At 43.0% G+C, this 22,813-nt stretch overlaps 1 protein-coding gene across 3 annotated transcripts in view; it reads left to right on the top strand.

Annotated features, from left to right (window-relative positions):
• Glg1 (Golgi apparatus protein 1) overlaps positions 1 to 22,813 on the top strand; it is a 77,917-nt gene that overhangs the window by 3,853 nt on the left and 51,251 nt on the right. For all 3 annotated transcript variants that reach the window (XM_089580438.1, XM_089580436.1, XM_089580437.1), the window contains 7 exons: positions 3,499 to 3,537; positions 6,711 to 6,797; positions 7,080 to 7,289; positions 11,520 to 11,765; positions 20,053 to 20,233; positions 20,791 to 21,017; positions 21,860 to 21,981. In XM_089580438.1, coding sequence (XP_089436564.1) covers positions 6,789 to 6,797; positions 7,080 to 7,289; positions 11,520 to 11,765; positions 20,053 to 20,233; positions 20,791 to 21,017; positions 21,860 to 21,981 — 995 coding nt within the window. In that variant the 5' untranslated portion in view covers positions 3,499 to 3,537; positions 6,711 to 6,788. The remainder of the gene's footprint in view (positions 1 to 3,498; positions 3,538 to 6,710; positions 6,798 to 7,079; positions 7,290 to 11,519; positions 11,766 to 20,052; positions 20,234 to 20,790; positions 21,018 to 21,859; positions 21,982 to 22,813) is intronic.

The following is a 22,813-nucleotide window of genomic DNA, read 5'->3' as shown; positions in this document are numbered from 1 at the left end:
TAAGGGAATAAACGAGAGACAAGGAATAAATTGTCTTGCATTTAAAAATGCCAGGCGTGGAAGTAGAGAGGTAGATGGTTGATTCGTGCTTTGGAGAGAATTTATAGTCATTAACATTGACAATGAAGAATCTTGCACAATCTTGCACAACACCTCAGTTGCGCTTTCAGATATGTGGCTGTGGTGTCCACCTGCAAAAAAACTGTTCTTTCGCACAATATTTTGTGCTTTGCAATGCTAAACCGCCAGTAATTTTTTTCTGGCCCTTTTGAAGGTGCTTTTCAAAGGTTTTGTGTGCAAAGTAAAAATGCGCCATATTAGTGTGGGATACAGGGTCAACGAAGGGAATGCGGTGCTCCAAACGACAGTACGTGTATTAACACTGCGTGACACTTGTTAATAGTATTTTTACTATTTTTATGGCTATCTACCAAAGCAGTTACGCTATATCCAGCACGGAATATGTTGACGGTGAAACAGCCATAATAATATGGCTGCTTCACAGTTAGTATATTCTGCATTTTATTATTTATGACTGTACATGCTGCACAGTGTGTACAAATAAACCTTATGGTATGCTGAAGCAGCTGATTCTGTGATGATCTTCCAGCAAAACTATGCATTCTGAAAGATAAGTTCAGTGAATTCTACTTATGAAGTAGTATATTAGGGAGTGATCTTTACGCAACGCTGAGGTAGGTGGCACAATAGTTTGCGTTGGCTTGAGGTGCGGCATTGTGCATACATGAAAGGCTCTTGCAATGCACAGATGAGATGAAAAAAAAAAAGCGACTAAAGAACGTGAATAACTTTTAAAGTGAACAGTCAATCTTTGAAGCAAACTCAGTGGAGCTGGACTTCACGTTGTAGCTGACTATTTTGTGCTCGTCTGCAGGGGGCACGGGGCATATATATGGATCGGGTTCTCCTTGATGGCTGCAGCCTCATGAATTTGCCCACTTTTCACAAGGGTGCACCTTGTTTACTTCATACTGGAGTGTAAGAAATAGACAGAGACCGGAAAAAACTAAAAATTGCTGCCGCAATGGTCAGCTATCCTCTTAGCAACTAATGAATGAGGGGCAACTGCTGTTCCAAGCGTACTTTCCAAAACAACCACTAGATGGCTTTCAGGTGTGTCCTATGGTACGTTTCTATTGGGCAAGGAGGATGTTTAAACTTCTCCTCTCTGGGCTGTTGCAAACTGGCTCAGCTACCACTTTCACCGTGCTAGTTCCAAGTGCACACAGCAACCCAGCTAGCAGTGTGGCTGCACCCGAGGATCACTCAGTGCAAAGGACTTTTGGCAGTACATTAGGCGTACTATAGGCACATGCAAAATAAAGCCTCGAAGCATTGATCACATAAACAAAAAAAGGGCTAAGGATTTTGTCGCTATCTTAAATAATTGTTGGTGAGAGATAGTATTGATATCTTCTTGCTGTAATTCAGGGATTGAGTCAGACATGTTGTTAAGCAGGTAGTGTGGTAGTGCAGCTCACCTGCTCAATGACAAGATCCGATCAGATTGGGCAAGCAAAATCAGCTTAGAGCACTGAAGCTCAGGAGTAGGGATAAAGAATTGTTCTTCACACTTTACCAAGTATGATATCATTCAATTCATCATTGTGTGATTTTGCTCCCTTTGCAATGAGATATGAGGTAGTTCAGTATTTGTGTGGCAGATGACATTTGCGAGTAGAATCTGTACTCAAAATATTTTTGTTGCAGCTTTCTTTTTTTTTTAATAGAAAAGAAATGGGAGAATTATGCTAGTATTGCTACAATCTGGCACATTTAACTGTGATAGAAATGGCATATTAGCATCGTGTGCACATAAACCCTGTGCAGTATAAGTTAAAAGGGTTTGCAATGAAATGGGAATTGGTGTATTCATTTTGAAATGTTATGCCTATTAGTGACATGGAAATCATCTGAAATATATGTCAGCCTCAGGATAGACCATTAGTTTTAATACTAGTTGAAATAACTACAACCTAAGTTGCTAGCTAGCTGCCAGGTGGACAACTTGTAAGTATGAACAGATGTCAACCTTTTTATTTTTCTCCAGGTGCCAAGTATTGTTAAATTGTATAAATTTCAATACGTAAAAGCCCTTGTCCGAGAAAATTGTTGAAGACACCGTTTCAAGTATATTTTAAGACTTACTTTGTCTATCATTCAAGAAAAGTAACCTCCATCATTCAAGAATAATCTTCAACAATAGTGAAAATAGCCATTTGTTTTATTTTCAAGTTGCAGAATTGTGCTTTCATATTTGGCACAAGAATATTGAATATGAATGCTAGTGGATACTAGGCCTTTTCGTTATTTTGTTTTCTCACGTCTTCAGGTTTTTAACTAGTTTTCTTCAAGGAAATGTTAATAGGGCCATTTGTTTTCAGGTAAAACACTGTTTCCATTGATTTCTGCACCCTGAGCAATTCTTATCAAGGTTGCACCAAACCCAATTCCCACCTACAAACTGCCTTTCCAAATCGTATTTTGTCAGTGTGCAGAGCTTTAGAAACCAGCAACTATCGTAAGCCTGTTTCTGAAAGGACTTCACAATTCATTCTTTGCCACTTGTCGCCCACTTTTAACCTATTTTTATTCACTCAAGGTAAGGCTTCACTTCGAATGAGATTCAAAAATTCACATTAAAAGTGAGACCTCAGAATACAGATTTACATCATTGTCATACACTACCCATTGCTAACTGATGGTGCTGTAAAGTAATTGTGCATTTCAGTATGCATGTTTTCTCAGCATACATTAAGTGGTTTGGAAGTTCAAGAATTCAATGCTATGGTAGTAATAAGGAAAGCAAAGAAAGGTTATTAAACACAAAAAAAGAAAGCACATGTGTGTGCTAGTAAATTTTTCCTTGATGTCACCTAACTTGTATATTTTCTATGTAGAATTTAAATATTTTATGTCTTGAAACAAACTGAATCCGTATGGTTCATTCTCTTAGTGTTAAAAATAACCCCCAAGGAACCCAAACAGCAGAAGAGTGAAAACAAAGTTTCTATGTTTTTCAGCAAAAATATAACACCAGTTTTTATACCCCCGCCGTCTCCCCAATGTCAAAAAAAATATAAAACTTGGAACAAAAGCCCTTAAGTAAAAAGTATAAATATAAACAGGAATGCCTGTGTATGTTTACCGCATTATTGTATGGCAGCCTGTTTTGTAGCTGTGCCAACTTTGAGTGCTGTGAATTTTGCTTGCTTGTGCATTGGATTAAACTCTTGTACATTCTGAGGAATAGTATTGCTTTTTTTGAGTGGACAAAAACACCTTCGATGCATTTAGCTTGTATCAAGTGATGTTGTGTTTCGTGGTTGGCCTGTTCTGTCCTTTTGTTGACACTTTCAGCATTGTGGCAGTAAGGGGTGCATTGGAAGGTCGTTCACATGGCCTGAGTCTGTATCTCTTCTGTTTTCCATCTATTACATTGTTAACTGTACATTTCTTTTGGTGATTCTCTAACAGAGGAAAGAGGATGAAGGGCTGTCTGAGGCCTGCCATCATGTAAGTTCCCTTGTTGCTCTCATGTGTCACATTACCCTGCAGCATCATTTTGTTTCCGAGTTGTTTTTGTATTCCTTGCACTTGATGCATTATGCTTTTGAAGTTTGTTGCATGACTCCCTTAGTGTACACAAGTTTGACTGACTACTTGTTGACACACAGAACATGCTGCACCTTTAGTCTGACTTGACATGAGGCTGTATCCTTGGTCCCAGTCAGCCATAAAAAACATTTGACATTTACTTCTTTTCCTCAGTGTTGTGGAACTTGTCTTTGCCTCAGCAGTGCTTAGTTGTTTTTCTCTTTACATCAAGGTCAGTGGCTCTTTGAATCCCTGGGGTCCTTGGATATGTTTCTTGGGCCCTTGCAGCTCTTGCTTTTTGGAAACCCCACACCTCACATTCTTTTTCTTCTCCTTGATGTTCACACACCTCATGGAAGCACTTGTGCTTATTAAAACCCAGCGTATAAGTTGAATTTGAGTTTACCCTTTGTCTGTAAACCTTGCTTATAGTATAAAAATCTGCAAAAGTTTTTATCCCAAAATGGGGGTAGGCTCTATACATAAACAGGCTTGACTTTCACAACTTTGGCTGCTTATGTTAATCTAGGACTGATTTTCAACTGTGAATGTGCCGGGAATGCTATAAGCACTAATAAAGGTGGTTGCAGGGCCCACTTGTTTCGAGGTTCAAGTACTATGACTACAGAAGTGTAGGTGGTGTTACGAAATGTTGCCATAATTTAGTTTTGCTTAACAGGTTAAACAGAAAAACAAGCCAATGAATATATTTCATCAGTTCCTTTTGCTTTTCTATTGAAGGGCTGTGAGGCTGTTTTGCAAAAGAGGACTTTTAAACAATTGCTTTTGAAATATTGAAGTCTCCAAAGAGATCAATTCAAATCCAACTCATGACCCTGATTTGTGCCAAATTTATACTGATTGACTACTGCTCATTGCTTACCTGCTGAATATTAGAAGAAAAAAAAATTTGAAAGAATTCTAGGTATACAGGGGCAGATTTGGAAAGGAGATTGCTCTCTCCTAGAGTTGCTCATAAATCTGCCCCTGAAGCTATATGCTTTTCAATTTGGAATTGGGCACAACTTATTCTGGGTAAAATGGGGCGTTCAAGGACAGAAGGACAAACCAAACAGTTGCCAAGTGGCGCACAAGCTGCTTGTCTCTCATGTTTTATGAGGGATAAAATTCTCCAGGATGCGGGACATGTTGCGGGACATAATAGCTGCCATGTTTTTTAGTGATCACCTGCTATCACTAGCACACATCACAGCACACTAGTCTGACTTTCACCTTGACAAGTGTGACCTCCAGCCAGCGGCTAATCACAGAGCTTTCAGTCAGGGGCGTAGCCAAGGGGGGGCTTATGGGGCTTCAGCCCCCCCCCCCCCCTGAAATTTTTTCGAACTGTCACCGACCGCAGCAGGCCCAAGTACATATCGCGACTTCTGCTCTCATAGTTTTGTCCTTGCCCAGATCGTCTGCCTTTCTGTGTGTAAAATTTACTATCTGTGATTGCGCAAGATGCTTATTTGCCTTGATTGACGCATTATATAAGGTGACTTTTTCTTAGATACATAGATTTAATGGAGACATACGTGTATTTAAATATCTTGTTGCGAGGTTTTGTGTATACATGGTGACTTTATTTCCAGCAACACTTTTTTGTCCTTTACCAAGTAGTATCTTCGCATTTCTATTACTCCATTTTATCTTCGCACTTCTAATTATATTTTGCAGAGCTCCTCATTTATACATATGCTCGCTGTTGCGACTAAAATTTCGGTGAAATTACTCGCAATACATGACCGGTGACAGCTGCTGCTGCACAGTACACTGGAAGGAAGGACAGCGTCATTGAGATTTTTCCCTGGCTGTTGCATATCTACAAAAATGCAAATTCTTAAACGTAAATGATTCCTTAATATATTTGTCCTCTACTTGCTCATTTCATAGCCTTTACGTTTTTGATATCAGCGGCTTGCACTGCTTTGCTGGTTTCGGATTGATATAGTTCTAGACTTCGTGTGATATTTATTAAATACGCAAGAACATGAAAGCATTAGTATCAGTTATGTCTGCCGCGATTTTTAAGACATACGAATACATTCTTTTATTTAAAAAATGCATATTTCACTTGTCTAGACAGTGGGTAGCATTATCTAATACGCAATGGCATTGTCAATGGCAACACAGTTATTACTCTTGCGTTTGATCCCTCCACAAATTCTATGAGGAGGCCGCGCTGCATCATGAGCCCCCCCCCCGAACAAAATTTCTGGCTACGCCACTGCTGTCAGTGTCAGTTCCTGATGACGCGTCCTGGAGACTTTTGTCCCCAACAGTGTGTTCTGCCCATAGTTGCTATTATTTGTTATTCATTTTTGGCATGTGGTACTAACTGGCGGAGACAAACCCATGAGTAGAATTCAGTGTATTTTTTCTTATTTTGATGCTAGCCTTTTTTCCATCTTGTTATTGTGTTTGGAAATCTGCTGAGGGCTGTGCAGCTCTGGTGAAAAGGGCTCCATCACATCTCTGTGAATCTAGAGGGCGAATCAGTGCATATTAGGGATTAAAAATGGCATAATTTCCTTGTAGGGCCCTTGTGTTTAAGCCGAGTATTACTCGCATCCACTGCAGACTTAGATTTTTGTTTCCTGATACCATGAGGAATGAAGTGTACAGGCACTTTGTTGCCTCATCTCTCTTCACCACTGTGTAGTTGATAGCAAAACCTTTGCTCGCAAGTTTCCTGGAGGACTGAGAGAGATGTAATTACATTTTTGCTTTTTAAACGCTGGCATCATCTCTGCAGATATGTTTTTAAAGCAGCCAGAGGTTATCATCTTATTAAGGTTATGCTGCATGTGGCTCAGTTGTATAGTGTAATTCTACCCATGTGTATAAAGAGTTTCTCTGTTTGGGGTAGGCGTACACATTTTATCCATGCATATGCTTAGGAGCAGCATTGAAGTGGTTATCAGGCCTGCACATGTTATGTTGCTAGTATTTTGGCTGCCTTAGTTCCTGATGGGAATCTGCTGCTGTTTACATTTCTTCATTGACTAAGCTTATAGCTTTGATATGTCTGAGTGGTGGTCACTTTGTGTTAGTCCTCTTACAAATTTTATTTTGGTATTTTATTTCAGGTACTCTGGAAATATCGCCGTGATATTACTCAAGACAACCATTTTAATGATGCAGCATCAAAGTTCTGCCGACGACTGATGGAAATGGTGCGACACCTACCTTGTTTTCAGTTTCTCGGCATGCTTATATAGGGTGCTATCTGACTAATGGTGCCCCTTGTAATAATGAATCATTTAATGCTGTGATTCTTTTACCATGGGTGGGATGCTTCGCATTTATTGTGTTATCATCCCAGATATAGTGTACGCTTATATGATCACATTTTCCTATGTTTGTGTTGTTGTCATTAGTCTCAAGGTGTTTCTCTTTGGTTGTGTTTTGGCACAAGTATATGTATCTGCAAATTTTCTCCATTTTTCTCTGGGCAGTTTCCTCAGTGTGTACCAGGAGAAAAGGGGCAGCTTTTGGCCTGCCTCATGGATCACAGTGAGAATGCAACGGAACCAGAATGCCACACCTTCTTAGAGCGCATGCAGTCGGTGGTGTTTTCGGATTACCGGCTTGTATACAAATTCACGGATGCCTGCGGCCCGGACATTGATCGCTTCACTTGTGGTCGGATACCAAAGAGCTCCGATGTAAGCATGAACTTTCTTTAATGTGCTGGAATATGGAGATTAACTTTGTTTCCAGCCAAATTTAATTTGTATTCTGCAGCTTACCTATAAGCCATCTGGCAACTTGTTCACAGCATTGTAGTAAAGGCTGTGAGTGCAGTGTGACTGGTTCGGCAAGTGTGCTGTTCTCGTACTCGTAAACGAGCCTTATGCATGACATGGCCATTGTTTAGCTGTACTGTAAGTGGCCATTGCTTTCCGAGCCACACTCTCTTGTTGTAAATATAGTTGCAGAAGAACTTCGCGTATTTTAGCAATAATAATAATAATGCTTTATTCATCAGTATCAGTATTTTACAGGGCCATTTCCAGCCCGCTTAAGCAATCAAAGTTGGCTTGTGAGCGGAACGGGGAAGTCAAGCTAGAAACACGGCTTACATAAAAATGAAATCAAAATCAAAGTACCTCTTCATGACAGATAAGCGAACAGCCTTTATCCAATGCATAATAGACCAATTATAATACTCATTATGTACACTGATACATGTAGGACACTACAAAAATACTTGTAAATGTGCTCATACATGCAATGCACTAATGCACTAATGCAAGATACTCATACATACATACTCATTATAACATTAAAAAAAACAACATGATATTCACATGGAACACTAAATCTCACCTCAAACAAATGTGTTGATAATGTACGTGAAACTAGTAGTGTTACCTGTTTAGGCACCATGAAATTTGAAAACTGCGACCTCTCATCTGACTTTCAGAAAAATTGGAAAGTGAAACACCAACATTCATAAATTGCACAGCACATTCTGTATCACTAAGACAAGTGCCAGTTCACTTATTTTTATTCAGGCACTTTAAAATCTGCAGCAGCTATGTCATACTATGCTATTCATGGCTTACTTATATGTGTAGCCATAGAACCTAATATACAAATTACAGTACCTTTATAGTGGAGGAACAAAGTGTGTTTTGGTGGGTGAGCACATGATTGAATAGGGTGCACAACAAGTAGTTATTTAAAGTGACTCATTGAGTGTAGCACTTGCATTCATGGGGCACACTGCATGTGGCTAGCCTGGAGGCCTAGCATTCAAGCCATTTGTGTATCATATCTTGATCGCTACCCCATGTTCCTAACCTATGGAGCTACAAGTCACAGCTGCAGTGGTTTTTGTGTGGAATAGGCTAACAGCAGAGTACGTTAGTGATGGCCATCAACATAATGTTAAAAACACGGGCATAAGTTAGAGAAATATTCACTTTGCAAACAAGGTTGGGAAGGAGGCTTATTATGGTAGCAGCTGTTTTTTACCACTTGAGAGCCATCGTGGCCAGGGGCTAATCCAGGCAGGCAGCTTGGTCTTTTTAAGGCTAGAGAGACTGAGCCACCTCATGGTGGCCCTTTCATCCCACGCCCATTGCTGTCAGTGAGCAGTTGTCTCTCTTACCATAAGAAACCGGTTTGCCCTTCGTTCTCTGTAGTCAAATGCCTCTATACTCCGTGAGCACTGCCTGTAGGGGCGCCACTGAAATTCCTCTTGCGGCTGGTTCTGAAAGCATCAGCAGGGTTCGCTGGCCGCACTCTCCCACGCTGGTGCACGTTTGCTGACCGCGTTGCCGGCTTCTCGCGGCCACAGTGCTCAAGTTAGGAGCTGAGGTTTCCTCTTCATGTTTTCCAGTGAAGGGTTCTTTTATAGTTGCAGAGATAAGAGGTAGAGAGGGATCGGAGCTCAGTGAGAGTGGGTGCACCTTCGACACCACTGCAGTATAGTGAGCCCAATGCGTGTGTGCGCTAAGTGCTTGTGGCAAGAGCAGCGGTGTCCAAGTAGAAAGTACAGTTGATTGCAGTTACTTGTTTTTCAAACTTCCCAACAGCGCATATATACTGCATGTGTTGAGAAGCCCCGACACGTCAAGCCACTGTCGAATACTTGTTTTTCGTATAGCCCAGCAACAGTGCACCACGGAGCTCTGGCTATGCATACCCGCATGTTGCGCTGCTGATAGGATTTCAATGCTTGCCAGTAAGTTACCGCGCCAATGCAGAAACTGAACCTTTCGGCGCACTTCCTCAAGAGTTTTGAGGAAACTGCTTGATGCTTGATGAAATTCTGTGGCACCACCGTAACCCAGTCAGTTATCGACGCCTGAGCAGACTGAACAAAAAGGGGGTGAGGGAAAAGATGATCACCTTCTTTGCTGCATTTAAGGATCCAGCACTGAAGTGCTTGTTTTGAAAGCTCTGTGATACGGCACCGGAGCTAAACATAAGTGCAAGGGCATAACTGCCCAACAATTACAGCATATAATTGTTGGAAGAAGCCGGTAACTTTTTTTTTTAATAGTGTGCCTCACAGACTATGCAAATGCCACACTTGGCCACGGTGGTTGCGTTTCAATGGAGGTGAAATGATAGAGGCCCATGGGCTGTGCGATGTCAGTGCACGTTAAAGAACCCTAGATGGTCGAAATTTCCGGAGCCCTTCACTACGGCGTCCCTCATAGCCTGAGTCGCTTTGGGACGTTAAACCTTAATAAACCAAACCAAACCAAGCAAATACCAATGACCTAATCTTGCCAATCTCATCGGCGTATGTTGTCGGAGGGTCTGGTAGTGATGCAAGAAACAATTGCAGTGTCAAATGTTTCTATAACCTCATGGATCATTACCATTCTCGGATCTACGACCGGCTCATCCTCTCTGTTTGCTTGCGAGGTTTGGGCGAAGGGCTGCTGTATGGCTCGTGCATGCTCTTCGCCAGCTGTGTTGTTGCTGTTGTTTCCAGTGATTTGCACATGTTTGTGTCCTCTCCATGTGTCTTTTGATGTGCCAGAGACAACAGCTTAGGATTAAGCATTGCTACAAACCCCATTAAAACCGAACACTAGTCGCAGTCAGTCGGTACGCAGCCTCCATGTGGCTGAAGCGCTTGATGAGAAAGGAGAACTGCGACGACCAGAGATGCATGTTCTGTTCTAGTGAGCAGTGAAATTAGGAGGCACTCGCAATGTGTATGCTCGCACATGGCCTGCTCCCTGCGGTGCCATATGGTGTTATTGACCACAACTCTGATTGCAGGATGTGGCCTTCGCTTCGCACATGGAGAAGAGAGATATTTTTGGGGATGCTCTCAGCGTGGGCTGCTTTTACTTTGTGACACTGCGGCGCCTCATGGCACTTGAATAGTCGCGCATTGCTAGCATGGAATCATCACCGAAGGAACCATCATGCCTTGCATGCATGTTCATTATAACATGATAAGTATGTGGTCTGGAATGCATGAACATTTCATTAAATAGGCAAATTTGTTGTCATAGTCTTTGTTATAGAGGCGTCCACATCACATTATTAGAATAGGCAGCCGGCCAGGGCAAGTTGACTTCTTCATTAAACAGGTCATTTCGTAGTAGAAGTGTTTGACTGCACTTGTGGAACCGGCATGTATTCGTGCCATTGCAGAAGCATCGAGAAGGGGGTGGAGATGTGCTGATCTGCTTTTCCTTGGCCCATGCACATTATCTCATAGTGTTTGCATGCAGCACTAGCTTGTAGTGGAAACATGGTCAAGTGCTGCACACAATGTACCCTAGAAAAGGTAGCAAGAAATTATCACTTTCTTTAAGAGTACACATTTGGCATATTAGCTCCAACTTGCATTCGTGTGCCGTGTGCCAGACCACTACAGTACTGACAGTATTGAGGTTGCTGACACAAATATTGCTGTAATGACTCGGTGCTGCATTTTTTACATGACCAGTCTCCTCTGTAAGGATTTAAGATATATCCACCATATTTCAAAGAGAAAACAGGCCAAAAAAGCCTAATACTAAAATATAAAGCCACAAACTAGGACTCATTCATGTGTTCTTTTTGTGTATCGTGCACATCACATTCCAGCTTGCTCAGTTTTCAATCTTGCTGCATTCCTTTCATATAAGCTTCGTGCTGAGGGGTGAAGAGTGATGAGCAAAGAAACTAAATAACTACATCTGATAACACTAATAAAACTATGCATCTGTACAGAAGAATGTTCTACTGTTATGTGAAATCTGACACCATGTCACATAGCCTTTTTTTTTCTTCTGGTATAGGTTGAGGTCGTATTGCTAAATTCAGCATATTTAGTGGTATAGCAGTAGCGCATTCAGGTGCTTCCTGAGGCACTATGCCTTTTCATTGATGTCTGTTTTCTTATTATTGTTCTGTTTTTTTGCCTTCATTTGCAGGAGCGCCACTCACAGGGAGCAACACTTGAGTGCCTGTCACGTGTAGTTAACCAGCTTAAAGACAACTGTCGTCGCGAGTTACTGCATTTGGCCCGCCTCCAGGGGGAGGATTTCCATCTGGATCGGCCACTATTTTTTGCATGCCAGGAAGATAGAGATCGCTTGTGCCCACACGTCGCCTCAGGTGAAGGCCGAATCTATCGTTGCCTTCTGCGCCATCGTTCAAGCAGGGAGATGAGTGAACAGGTGAGTCTCGCATTTGCCGTGAGAACCGAAGGCAAACGAAAATCTGTTGTCACGTGGACGGTGGCTGTTGTGTTGTGGCTGGCTTGGATGCATGAAGTTCTGTTAATATACAGAAGATGACTTAAAATCTCGAAGTCAGTCATCTTACAAATTCCTCAAATACAAATTGCAGTTTCACAGTAATGTTATGTGCAACCAGCTTGCTGTGTGGCAGGCAAAACTGAGTATTTGATTTGGTTGGTAGCTGCAGTTGTAGGTTCCATGTTAAGCTTATTCATTACACCCAGGGTGTCGAACCGGCATTTTTTCGGGTTCGGTTCAGGTTCGGGTTCACGCCTTTCGGGTTCAGTTCCGGGTTCGGCTCCAGAGGGCCATTTCGTTCCGGTTCGAACTGGTTCGGACCGTCCCGAACCGGTTCAAACGGGTTCAAACGGGTTCAGGACAAAAAAAAATTGAACGCAGATGAGTTTGTCAACCCTGCTATGCGTTTTCATTTTTTCTGGCACATCGGTATACATAATAAAAAATGCTAAGATTTGTTTACAAGAACATAAAACTGGGCTAGCTGGTAAGAGTTCATGCTTAAGCAGCGCAGTAAACAGGACAAAGGAAGACTGGAGACGACACAGACGCTGACTAACAACTGGTTGTTACATTCTAGGAAAAGTGTATGAAGGCGCAGGACGCAGTGAACAATGCAAAAAAAGAAGAACAAAGATTAAAACTAAAAAAACATACTGCGCATGCCCAGCATAGTCGAGTCATGACATCTTTTTCAACGAAATACGAAGACTATATTTCATAGTAGACAGCAATTCCCTATCTTCTGGACCTCACACAGTTGCCAAGAAAGCCTGATTCCTTCTCTACATATTGACGGATGGTGAAGCAACACGCCCATCTGCTTCCTTCCTGATCATAAAGGCCTCCACCATGTCCCTACAAATTCGATCTGGGTGAATAAGCAGGAGACTTGTCTTTCTAAATGGGTAAGCAATGAGCATTTGTTCGAACATCACAGATAGGTAAAAAAGTAGCGGTGTCGTACAACTTGGCTTTGCATTCCAGCGAGTGCAACGATTGCTTACCCCGTAGATAAGACAAGTGTCGTGTTATTAACCCTGTTTGCATAAGTAGGGAGTTGGTCGAGGCCTATATGACCAGGAAGGAAGCTGATGAGTGTGTTGCCTCACCATCTATCAATTTGGTGGATAAGGAGTAAGGCTTTCTTGGCAACCGTGTGAGGTCCAGGAGATAGCGGATTGCTGTCTATTATTGAAGACAGTCTTAGAATTTCGTTGAAAAAAAACGTCATGACTCAACTGTGGTGTGCATGCGCAGTATGGTTTTTAAGTTTTAACCTCTGTTCTTCTCTTTTTAGGGTTGTTCCTTGAGCCCTGCGCCTTTATATACTTTTGCCAGAATAAAATAACCAGCTGTTAGTCAGCGCTCGTGTCGTCTCCCGTCTTTCTTTTGTCGTGTTTACTGCGTTAATTAAGCATGAAAAATTGTTTAATGCGAGATGTTCTCACTTTACCCATTTTACTTATTGTCCGCAGCAAAGACGAATTTACGGCAAGAGCCGCAAAATGAAATGAACTCAAAATTGATGAAAATCGGCTATGTATACGCTGTAATCCACCTTATGAGGTGTAAGCCGAAAAGCCGGTGGGTTTTCTATCTACAAGACCCCCCTGCTTGAGCAATTTGGGAGACCCAGTTGCGCGAGTAATAGGTCTCTTTTGAAGCTTGAGTCAGTTGGGACTTTCTCGTACGCAGTGTAATTACGGGGCCCCAGGATTGCGGACGCACGCGCCCTCTACGTTCCCGCGCACTACTGAGAAAAGAAACTGCCATGTATCGGTACCTACATACAGACGGACACCTTTCCGTCGCCCCGAAACCGACTTGCCAGTCACCCCTCCTTTACTAAATGGTAAGAAAATGCGCGAGAATCCCTCCACCGCCCATCTGCCGCCCAACGAGAGCCTCGTGGGAGCACAGGCTCTCCCTAACTTGCAGAACTTACCAAACATATTTTATTTAAATCACCTATTCGACATCACCTTTGTGACTCACGTTATATATCCCGAACCCATATAGCTCAGTATCTTCAAGAACACAGCTAATCGTGGCTTCTCACTATAGTACAGTAAGAAATTACGACATTGACTTATTATGATGTCGTCAACCTGGTCTCTTCTGATAAAAATAGTATCATAAAATACGCACGCTTGGATGGGTTGAGGACGCTTCGTTTTTGCACGGACACAAAATGTCAACAGCCCCGCCGCGGTGGCTCAGTGGTTACGGCACTCGGCTCCTGACCCGAAAGACGTGGGTTCGATCCCGGCCGCGGCGGACGAATTTCGATGAAGGCGAAATTCTAGAGGCTTGTGTACTGTGCGATGTCAGTGCACGTTAAAGGACCCCAGGTGGTCGAAATTCCCGCAGCCCTTCACTACGGCGTCTCTCATAGCCTGAGTCGCTTTTGGACGTTAAAATCCAATAAACCAAACCAAACCAAAGAAATTGGCCACATGTTTGTTGCGACGTTGAGCTGCAGCATTCTTGCAAGTGCAGCATTGTGCGAGGAAGGAGATATACTTGCACTACATTGAATGTTTGAGACTTTTCCTGGGGCGCTATCAAAGGGAACCTTTGCATCAACAGAATTTTTTGAGCTGTTGATAGAGTGATTAAGTGTGGTTAATCTGGCGTGCACCATTTGTCCACAAATTTGTTTCACGCATTTATTTTCAAAACAACAAACAACCCCTTTCTGGCAGCTATGCTTTCTGGGCGTGATGACTAACGCATGCCAGCGAGCGCATATATTTCCGCATTGCCCTTTTGATTATCCGGTATTTAATTTTTTTTTCTTATTAGTGCATCTCCACCGTTGCCAAAAACCCGCCTTTCGTTGCTTATTTCCGTCGCTGCGAACAAGAATATGCGGATTCCAAAAAAAAAAAAAAGAAGCTGCGCCAATTTATACATCCTCCTTTTTGTAATACTAGTAGTAATATCGCAGGTTTAACGTGTCGAGTAGATATTGAGGCTATAGGATAGACGGTGTAGTTTAGGGCTCCAAATTAACGGAGATCAGCTGGGGATTTTCGGCGTGCGACAGAGCATGCTGGTTTTTGTATTTTTAGAATCAGCAGCCGAGGTCCACAGTCATTGAGCCATTTTTTTTCTTTGTTGCCCTGCATCGTGAGGGGTTTTATTTAGAACCTGCTGTCTGAGACAATGAGCGCCTACAAAAGTATATGTTGCACTACCCACTGCGGTGGCTCAGTGGTTACGGCGCTCGGTTACTTATTCAGTGTATCCGGGTTCGAACCCGGCCCCCGGGGACACGTTTCGACGGAGGCGAAGCGCAAAAGGCACCGTGTGCTGCGCGATGCCAGTGCACGTTAAAGGGCAACTGCTCCACTTTTTGAGAATATCCAGATACTCAAGGATTCAAATCTATATAGGCTGTAGGTAAAACATGCTAAGTTTTTTGCACTACCATTTAAAATAGGGACGTAATCGACGATTAAATTTTGCACTTTTCAAAACAATGGAGGAGCGCGGGGAAGTTTAGTGTGACGTAATGGAAGGTATGATTTCGAATTACCGCTGCCGTCAGCCACGCCCTGCCGTGCCTCGTTGGACGCGGCCAAACAACATTCGGCGGGCTTTGCCTTCGGTGGCATTGGTTTTTTTTTCTTCAAAGCAGGCGTTTATGCGGTGGAAATGTACCGATACCTTCGATGACGTCACCATGTGTCCCCCACTTAGCGTTGTACGCTGCGGAGAAGCTTGAAGGCCGTCCCAATTTTAATTGGTGATTACGTCAGCGTTTTAAATGCTAGGCCAAAAGGACTTCGCATACTTTACCTGGAAATTTCACACATTCGGCCCTTATTCGATCGTCGATTTCTAAAACCTATGCAGTTGCTCTCTATTAAGGATCCCCAGCTGGTAGAAATTATTCCGGAGGCCTCCCCTACTGCACCTGTTTCTCTTTTTTCTTTCACTCCCACCTTCCTCCCTCTCTTACGGCACGGTTGAGGTGTCCATCAAGAAGTGAGACAGGAAAAACCACCATCACAACGTTGTTGGATCCTCGCGCTAATATTTCATCTATTCGTGAGAAATGACGAAAATAAAAGGAAGGCATTCTCAATCAGTGCTTAAATGACTATGATGATGATGAAAACGTTTATTAAAGCCACAAAGCCTTAGTTGAAGGGAAGGCTGATCGGGTCCCTAGTCCGGGACGCCGTTGGTGAAAGCCGCTGCCCGTGCTCTGGCGACGAGGGCTCGTTGTTCCTCGAGGTCCGAGCTGGACAGGGCCGCCTCCCAGCCCTCCCGCGTTGGCTGATTTATGATCTCAATGCTGTCATTTTTCTGACAAGCCCATACCATGTGGTACAAGTTTGCCTTCTGGCCACAAAATTTGCACTGTGCCGAAAAGGACTCGGGCTCAATGGCGTGAAGCGTAGCTGGATTATTGAAAGACAAAATTTGCAGCCTGCGAAGGTGACATTCCTCTGATTTCCTGAGACCCTTAGCGGGCCTCGGGAGACACCCAGTTTTATTGCGTGTTTCTCCTTTCAAATGACGCCATAGATATTAGAACACATGGATAACCGTGTGGTATTCGCCTACTGCCCCTAAATAATTTAGAAACTAATTTTTTCTTCTATGCTGTCCCGGTTTCATCAACCGAATGATGGCTGTGATGTGAATAAAGCTAAGAAAGGCTGTGATACGAAGGCTGTGAAGAAAGGCTGTGATACGAAGAAAGCTAAAATCTGCCCCTGCACACATGAAAAAATTGGCTTACGAAACTTGTGTGCGGTCTTTACTTGAATATGCTTCAGTCGTGTGTGACCCGTACAGGGAAAAGGACATAATGGTCTTTGAAAAAGTCAATAGGAAAGCGGTTAGGTTTATATACGGAAAATACAAAAGGGAAGACTCTCCCTCCCAGCTAATGATGTCAAATAACATTCCTACACTAGAAATCCACCGAAAGATTAATAGATTGGTATTATTGTTTAATAGTTTAACAGGTAAAAATAAACTGAAGCTTACGGAGTGCATTAAGCGTCCTCTAGTGAGAAGGACTCGGAACGTTCATGAACATTCACTTACTCCCCTTTTCGCCAAAACTCACAGTTTTATATACGGTTTTTTCCCTAGAACAGTGCGAGATTGGAATTCGGTACCGGAATCTGCTTTTTCGTCGGAAAATTTTTCTGATGCGTTAAATCGTCTACTTACCTGCTAATATTGCTTGTATGTATGTTTTGTATCCGTGTGCTGCTAATATTGTATAAGTTTATTCTTTTGGCTTTATTCTTTAGTATCCGTGCGCTCCTAACATTGTATCAGTTTATTCTTTTGGTTTTATTCTTTTGGTATCCGTGTGCTGCTAATATTGAATAATTTTATTCTTTTGGTTACGTGACAATGTAAGTTCACTCCTGCTTGGGCCAAGCAGTGGCCTGCAGTATTCTGAAATAAATAAATAAATAAATAAATCAACATTAGGTCACGTGAGGCACGGGAAAACTAATACAAACACTGATGCGTTGTTTTGACTGACTCTAGCACTTAAATCAGCTGGCTTCAAGACCTATAATCACAACGAACGACGTATCAGCAGTTGTATTGCCATTTTATTGCACCTCACGCGACCTAATTTCCACTACACGTCACAGCCATCGTTATGTTAGTGAAACCGAAACAGGGTCATGAAGAAATTCAAATATAAATTATTTATTATGTGTTGGTGAAATACCACGCGGTGCTCCGTGTACACCAATGTCTAACGCATCGTTTGAAAGAAGAAAGCACGCAAGCAAAAATTTGGTGTCTATAGTCCTTCATTGAGTTAGAGCAGTGCTAACAATTTGATTAAAGATTTACGCAAATATGTAAAAGGGGAGGAATAATAGCTCAAGATTTCACATAAACCTGAAGTACAAATTGGCGGTAGTACATTACAAAAGCGTCAATTAGGCATCTTCCCAGGCCCCAGACTTCCTGTAAGTTTGCTGTCGCATATAATGGGTACCATTATCGCACTTCCCAGCGCAGACAGCTACGGGTGGTTAAATCTATGCGCCAGATCACCTCATTTTGTCCAGAAACAAGAAGTATGCCGAGATGCAAAAAAAATGGGGCTGAACCGGGTATCGAACCGGTTCGGAACGGTTCCTTTGAATCGTTCCGGTTCGGGTTCAGTTCCAAGATGGCGAAAAAATTATGGGTTCGGTTCGGTTCCGGTTCCGGGCGAAAATTCGGGTTCTGTTCCGGTTTAGGGTTCGGGTTCGGTTCCGGTTCGACACCCTGATTACACCAAGGTACTTGTACTGTGTTGCTTTTTTATTGTTGCGCCTTATGACTGATGGCTAATGTGAAGGCAGGTACACTTCTTGAGTATGTGTACAATGCAGCCCTGTTGTGTTTTTGAACTGAGAAAGTAAAGGCAACTACGGGGAGAAACTTGAGCATACAGTAGACTCTTGTTAACTCAAACTTCAAAGGACCAGAGATTTTTTTTTTGAATTATCAGAATTGCATGTTTATCCAAAACCAAATGCGATTTGCTTTCTGGGTATCTATGCATACTGAGCCACGGGGGCTCAGTGGTTATGGCGCTTGGCTTTTGACTCGAAGGGCGCGAGTTCGATCCTGGTCGTGGTGGTGGAATTGTGATGGAGGCGAAATTTTAGAGGCTCATTTATTGTGTGATGTCAGTGCACGTTAAAGAACCCCAGGTGGTCGAAATTTCCAGAGCCCTTCACTACGGCGTCCCTCAAAGCCTGAGTCGCTTTGGGACGTTAAACCCTCATAAACCATAGACCATAAAACTTATGCACACAGATAGTATTTTGGATCTATTATTCTATGCAAATGTAGCTAAAAGCTTTAGCATAACTTAAAATATGGGTGAAAGGCAGTTATGTGTTTACTGCAAGTGTGGTTGAAAAAAGTTATCAATAATGCAGTGGTTTCCCAATAGAGTTAAAACCACATTAATTAAAACCTCAAGCGAATTATACAAATGTTGAGTAGAAGAATCGCTGCAAAAAAAGAAAATACTTTCAGAAACAGATTCGCATCACAGCAAATTTAATTGAATAAAAATTAGGTAATATAGTCAACTGCTTTTAAGTGAAACTGCGGAGCAGTGATTATTTTTCGTAATTTTATCATGGTGTAGCATGCCAACTTTCTGGAATATCAAAGTAGAACTGCTCCAAAATAGTAAGCAGTTCCACGGCCCCCTTCACAGGTGTGGCACAGTATTGGTGGAGCTCCTCACAAGTGGTGGTGTCCATGTAAGGAGGCTTCACCACACAATGAGCAGCTCATGATGAGCACACATTATCGACACACAGGAACACATGGACGGAAGCAGGGTGAATGCACATTTGCACCGGAACAGCGTGACATCTTTTTTCTGAAAAGAAAAAAAAAATGAGCAGCAGCGTGCCAATTAATGTACGAACCGGCTCGCAGCCGGACTTGGCTCGCTGATGCACGGCCGAGGCCCAGCGAAGCCCAGAAAACGAAACCATGTGGTGACAGGGCGAGTCCGATCGACACGGCTCCTCTTCGGACTGCGTTTGAGTTAACCGGTTGGAGGGGCTGAATTTCCAGCTCACGTGGCACTGCAAACCTGACGCATGCGACCTCGGTGGCCGCTCTTTCGTGCGCTGGAAGCGTTGGAGCAGACAAAAAGTTTGAATGAGCCGAATTTAAGAGAAATCTCTGTATGAATTAAGTAGCTTTAAAATATATTGAAAATATAGCCAGCCAACCAAAATTTTAAAACTTGTTTAATTTAACCGAAAGTATGAATTATTCGAGTTTGAATTAGTATATCACGAGTCTACTGTATAAGTGTTTGCACATGCTCCAGTTCATTCAGGCCTTGCAAGTTGCAACTGAAGAACCAGGAGAATGGAGCCAACAGTAGTTGTTCACTGGCATCACTGGCATGTTGGTGCACCGTATGTGTAAAAAGAAAAGGCAGGATAATGACTGTGCTTTGGATTGCTAACCATTCACTTTATGCGGCATTTGACAGCTGTAGACGTGGCTTGCAACTGTGTGCAGTAAGGATGTAATAACTACTGCTCTGAAGATGAGTGGTGTTGGTGACTCGATGTTGGGACATATGGTTCGCTGGGTTGTCCAGTGAAATAATCAGTCGAGAGTTTACCATATCTACCAAGCACCTTTTCATGAATGTCACTGTCATGTTGTTTGTGTGCAGTGTCGGGAGAAGTTGGCCCAGAGGGAACAGCTGACAATGCAGGACTTCCGGGTGAGCCAGGGTCTTAGTGGAGCGTGCCTACAAGACATCCGTATATACCGTTGCCGTGAGAAGACCTCAACTCGCCGAGAGTTTCGCTTGGCCCAGATCCTCCTCTGCCTTGAGAATGCAATACACAAAGGTTAGTGTAAGCTTGAATGATGAGTAATTTTTTTTTTTTTTTACATGCCAAATTTATGTGGACCTGCAAATCTGATATTTGAGGGTGCTTGATTAATTTTGATTTTCTTGGGTTATTAGTGTGCACTGAAATATTTGTATGTAAGTGGTCTTCCATGTGGCCTTCATTGAAGAGCATGACTAGGGCACAAGTTTTGTGTCCCTAGGGTCTGCAATAGTCAAACATTGCAGTAAATAATACTGTGTTGTAAGCTAGGCTGAAAATCTGCCTTTGGCCTGACTTCTTTGCAAGCATTGTAGCTTATTTGGCAGTAGTATTTGTAACCTGGTTTCTAATGTATCAGGGAGGTAACTTTGGTTAGCATGAGCAAAAAATTTATGTTGAAGTTTGTTATGACCTTGCAGTGAGTGTGGTACGTTAGTTCTCTAAATTATGCTACTCGTATCTGGCATGCATCTGATTTGAATACTTTCTTGTGGCTGATGTTACATTATCATAGTGTAATTGTGCCTGTCGTTGCAACCATGATATAAGCGCCTAGTGCTTGGTTGTTGCAGACTATCCAGTGGGAGCTGAATGCCAGCAGGAGATGCTGGAGCATCGCCGCTTCCTTATGGAGAACTTCCAACTTACTCCAGACCTGGCCTCCTCTTGTGAGCAGGATATTGCAGCTTTCTGCCGGCGACGCCTGGAGCCCAATGGCAAAACTCTACACTGTCTAATGAGGCATGCTCGGCCTTCAGTTCAGGGCAGCCAGCGACTCTCAGACCAGTGCCGTCGACAGGTCAGCAGCTTGTTTTGCATCCAGGTTGTCTATTGTAGAATGGTTAAACATCTCAGTAAATGAGGAGTGACATGCTTACATGTGCTTAAGAGTTTGCTACTTTTCCATGATGATAAAAATGCTCAGTACAGCTGTTGTATTGCATGGCGGGAATTTTGTTATCTTGCACCAGCACTGAAAAAAAAAAGAGAAAAATTCTGTTCTTGATTAATTGCTTGCAACAAACCTAAGTCAAAGCTCTACTTTCTTGCATACATCTTTGCAAAGTGCTGTTATGTTCCAGGTCACTAAGTACAGGGGGTATCAATTGAGGCCATTGGATCTGCTTTTGAGCTGTGTAGGGGGGCATTTACAACAACCCGAACCTCAAAATGTTCATAGGTTGCAGGAACAGTAGCATTCTCACCTAAAGACCTTTGGTACCTTTATAGGTATCTTAAGTGCGAGAATATATTTCTGAAAAGCACACCATGCAGCCTAGGAACTTTTGACGCACCCTGTACATGTAGAAGGAATAATTGGGAGCAGCAATACTTTTTAAAAGTGCAAATGTGCAGCGCAGTCATCTTTTACTGTAGAAATCATCAGTAATCATATGGCAGGTAGCACTTTTGTCTACTGAAGCATGTTGCGAACAGAGCAAAGGGAAGCATTGAGCATTTTATATTTCTTAACTGAAAGTGAACCTGTGTGTTGGCTGTCTTGAGATTTTGGCATTTGATGCATGCTGAGAGTGTGAAAGCAGGGTTTGTAAATTGTGTGAATGTTCTTTCTGTTTACTGTACACTGCCTTGATGCACAAGTGAACCTGTTCTTTTTGGTCATCACATCTGTGGAGCCAGGTTGAGCATGTGCTGAAGGTTTCTGCTGCTGGGGAAGATTGGCGTGTGGATCCTGTTCTTCAAGAAGCCTGCCAGTCAACTGCCTCGCATCTGTGCCAGGATGTCAAGCCTGGTAGGGGCAGGTAATAATTTTAATTCCATGCAAATACTCAGAAAAAAAAACTGGGCTGGGACATACTGTATAAACGCCTGTAAGGGCCGCACCCATGTACAGGCCATACCTCGTTTTCCTGAAGGAGGTGTTAAAAAAAAAACCTTTGTGAAGGCCGCACCTAAGCTTTCCATGACTCACACGGGAATAACCTTTGAAACGCACGTTCCATGGCCTCCGTGATCAGCTCCAGCTGTGAGCGACACTCGATCATGAAGGCCACGCACGCGCACAGCCAGGTGCCGTTCGCGAATGACGCCAGAGGCCGCGGGTCATCATCATTATCATCGTCGTCAACTTTTTTCTGCGCCGCGAGCTCCAGCAATCCATATCGATATCAGTATCGCCAGCTCCAGCATTTTGTGGCTGTCAAAGACACGGAAGTTGTGGTAGCGTGTTAGTTCACCGTAGTTGTGGCTTTCGTGTGCTGTCGCCGAGCATTGCAGTTTTAGCATGATAAGCAAGCACCTTAACAGCTACATGGCTGGGAGTTTGCTCTCAAACATGGAAAGCGTGAGGTGGGCAGGAAATTCGACTTGGCCGAGAAGTGCGTCCGACGATGGCGCTCGTCTGAAATTAGTAGCCCATAGGAAGCATAAGAGGGTTCTCACGCAGCTTCCACCCTCTCCGTTCGATGACGTTCTACGTCACACCTGCGGTAACTCAGGACGTTCTACGTCCGCCGCTTATGAACGTGGGTGGCGCTGATGAACACTCTCAAGGTTAGGTTACTTGTAAACATAAATACCCCCGAAAGCAGAAGAATTGGCAGCCGTCGCCGTAGCTCAGAGGTAGAGCACCGG

Source organism: Amblyomma mixtum, chromosome 3 (assembly GCF_055824585.1).
Source record: "Amblyomma mixtum isolate Tamu chromosome 3, ASM5582458v1, whole genome shotgun sequence".
NCBI classification, from domain to species: Eukaryota; Metazoa; Arthropoda; class Arachnida; order Ixodida; family Ixodidae; genus Amblyomma; species Amblyomma mixtum.
This window is presented reverse-complemented; position numbering and strand designations above follow the sequence as displayed.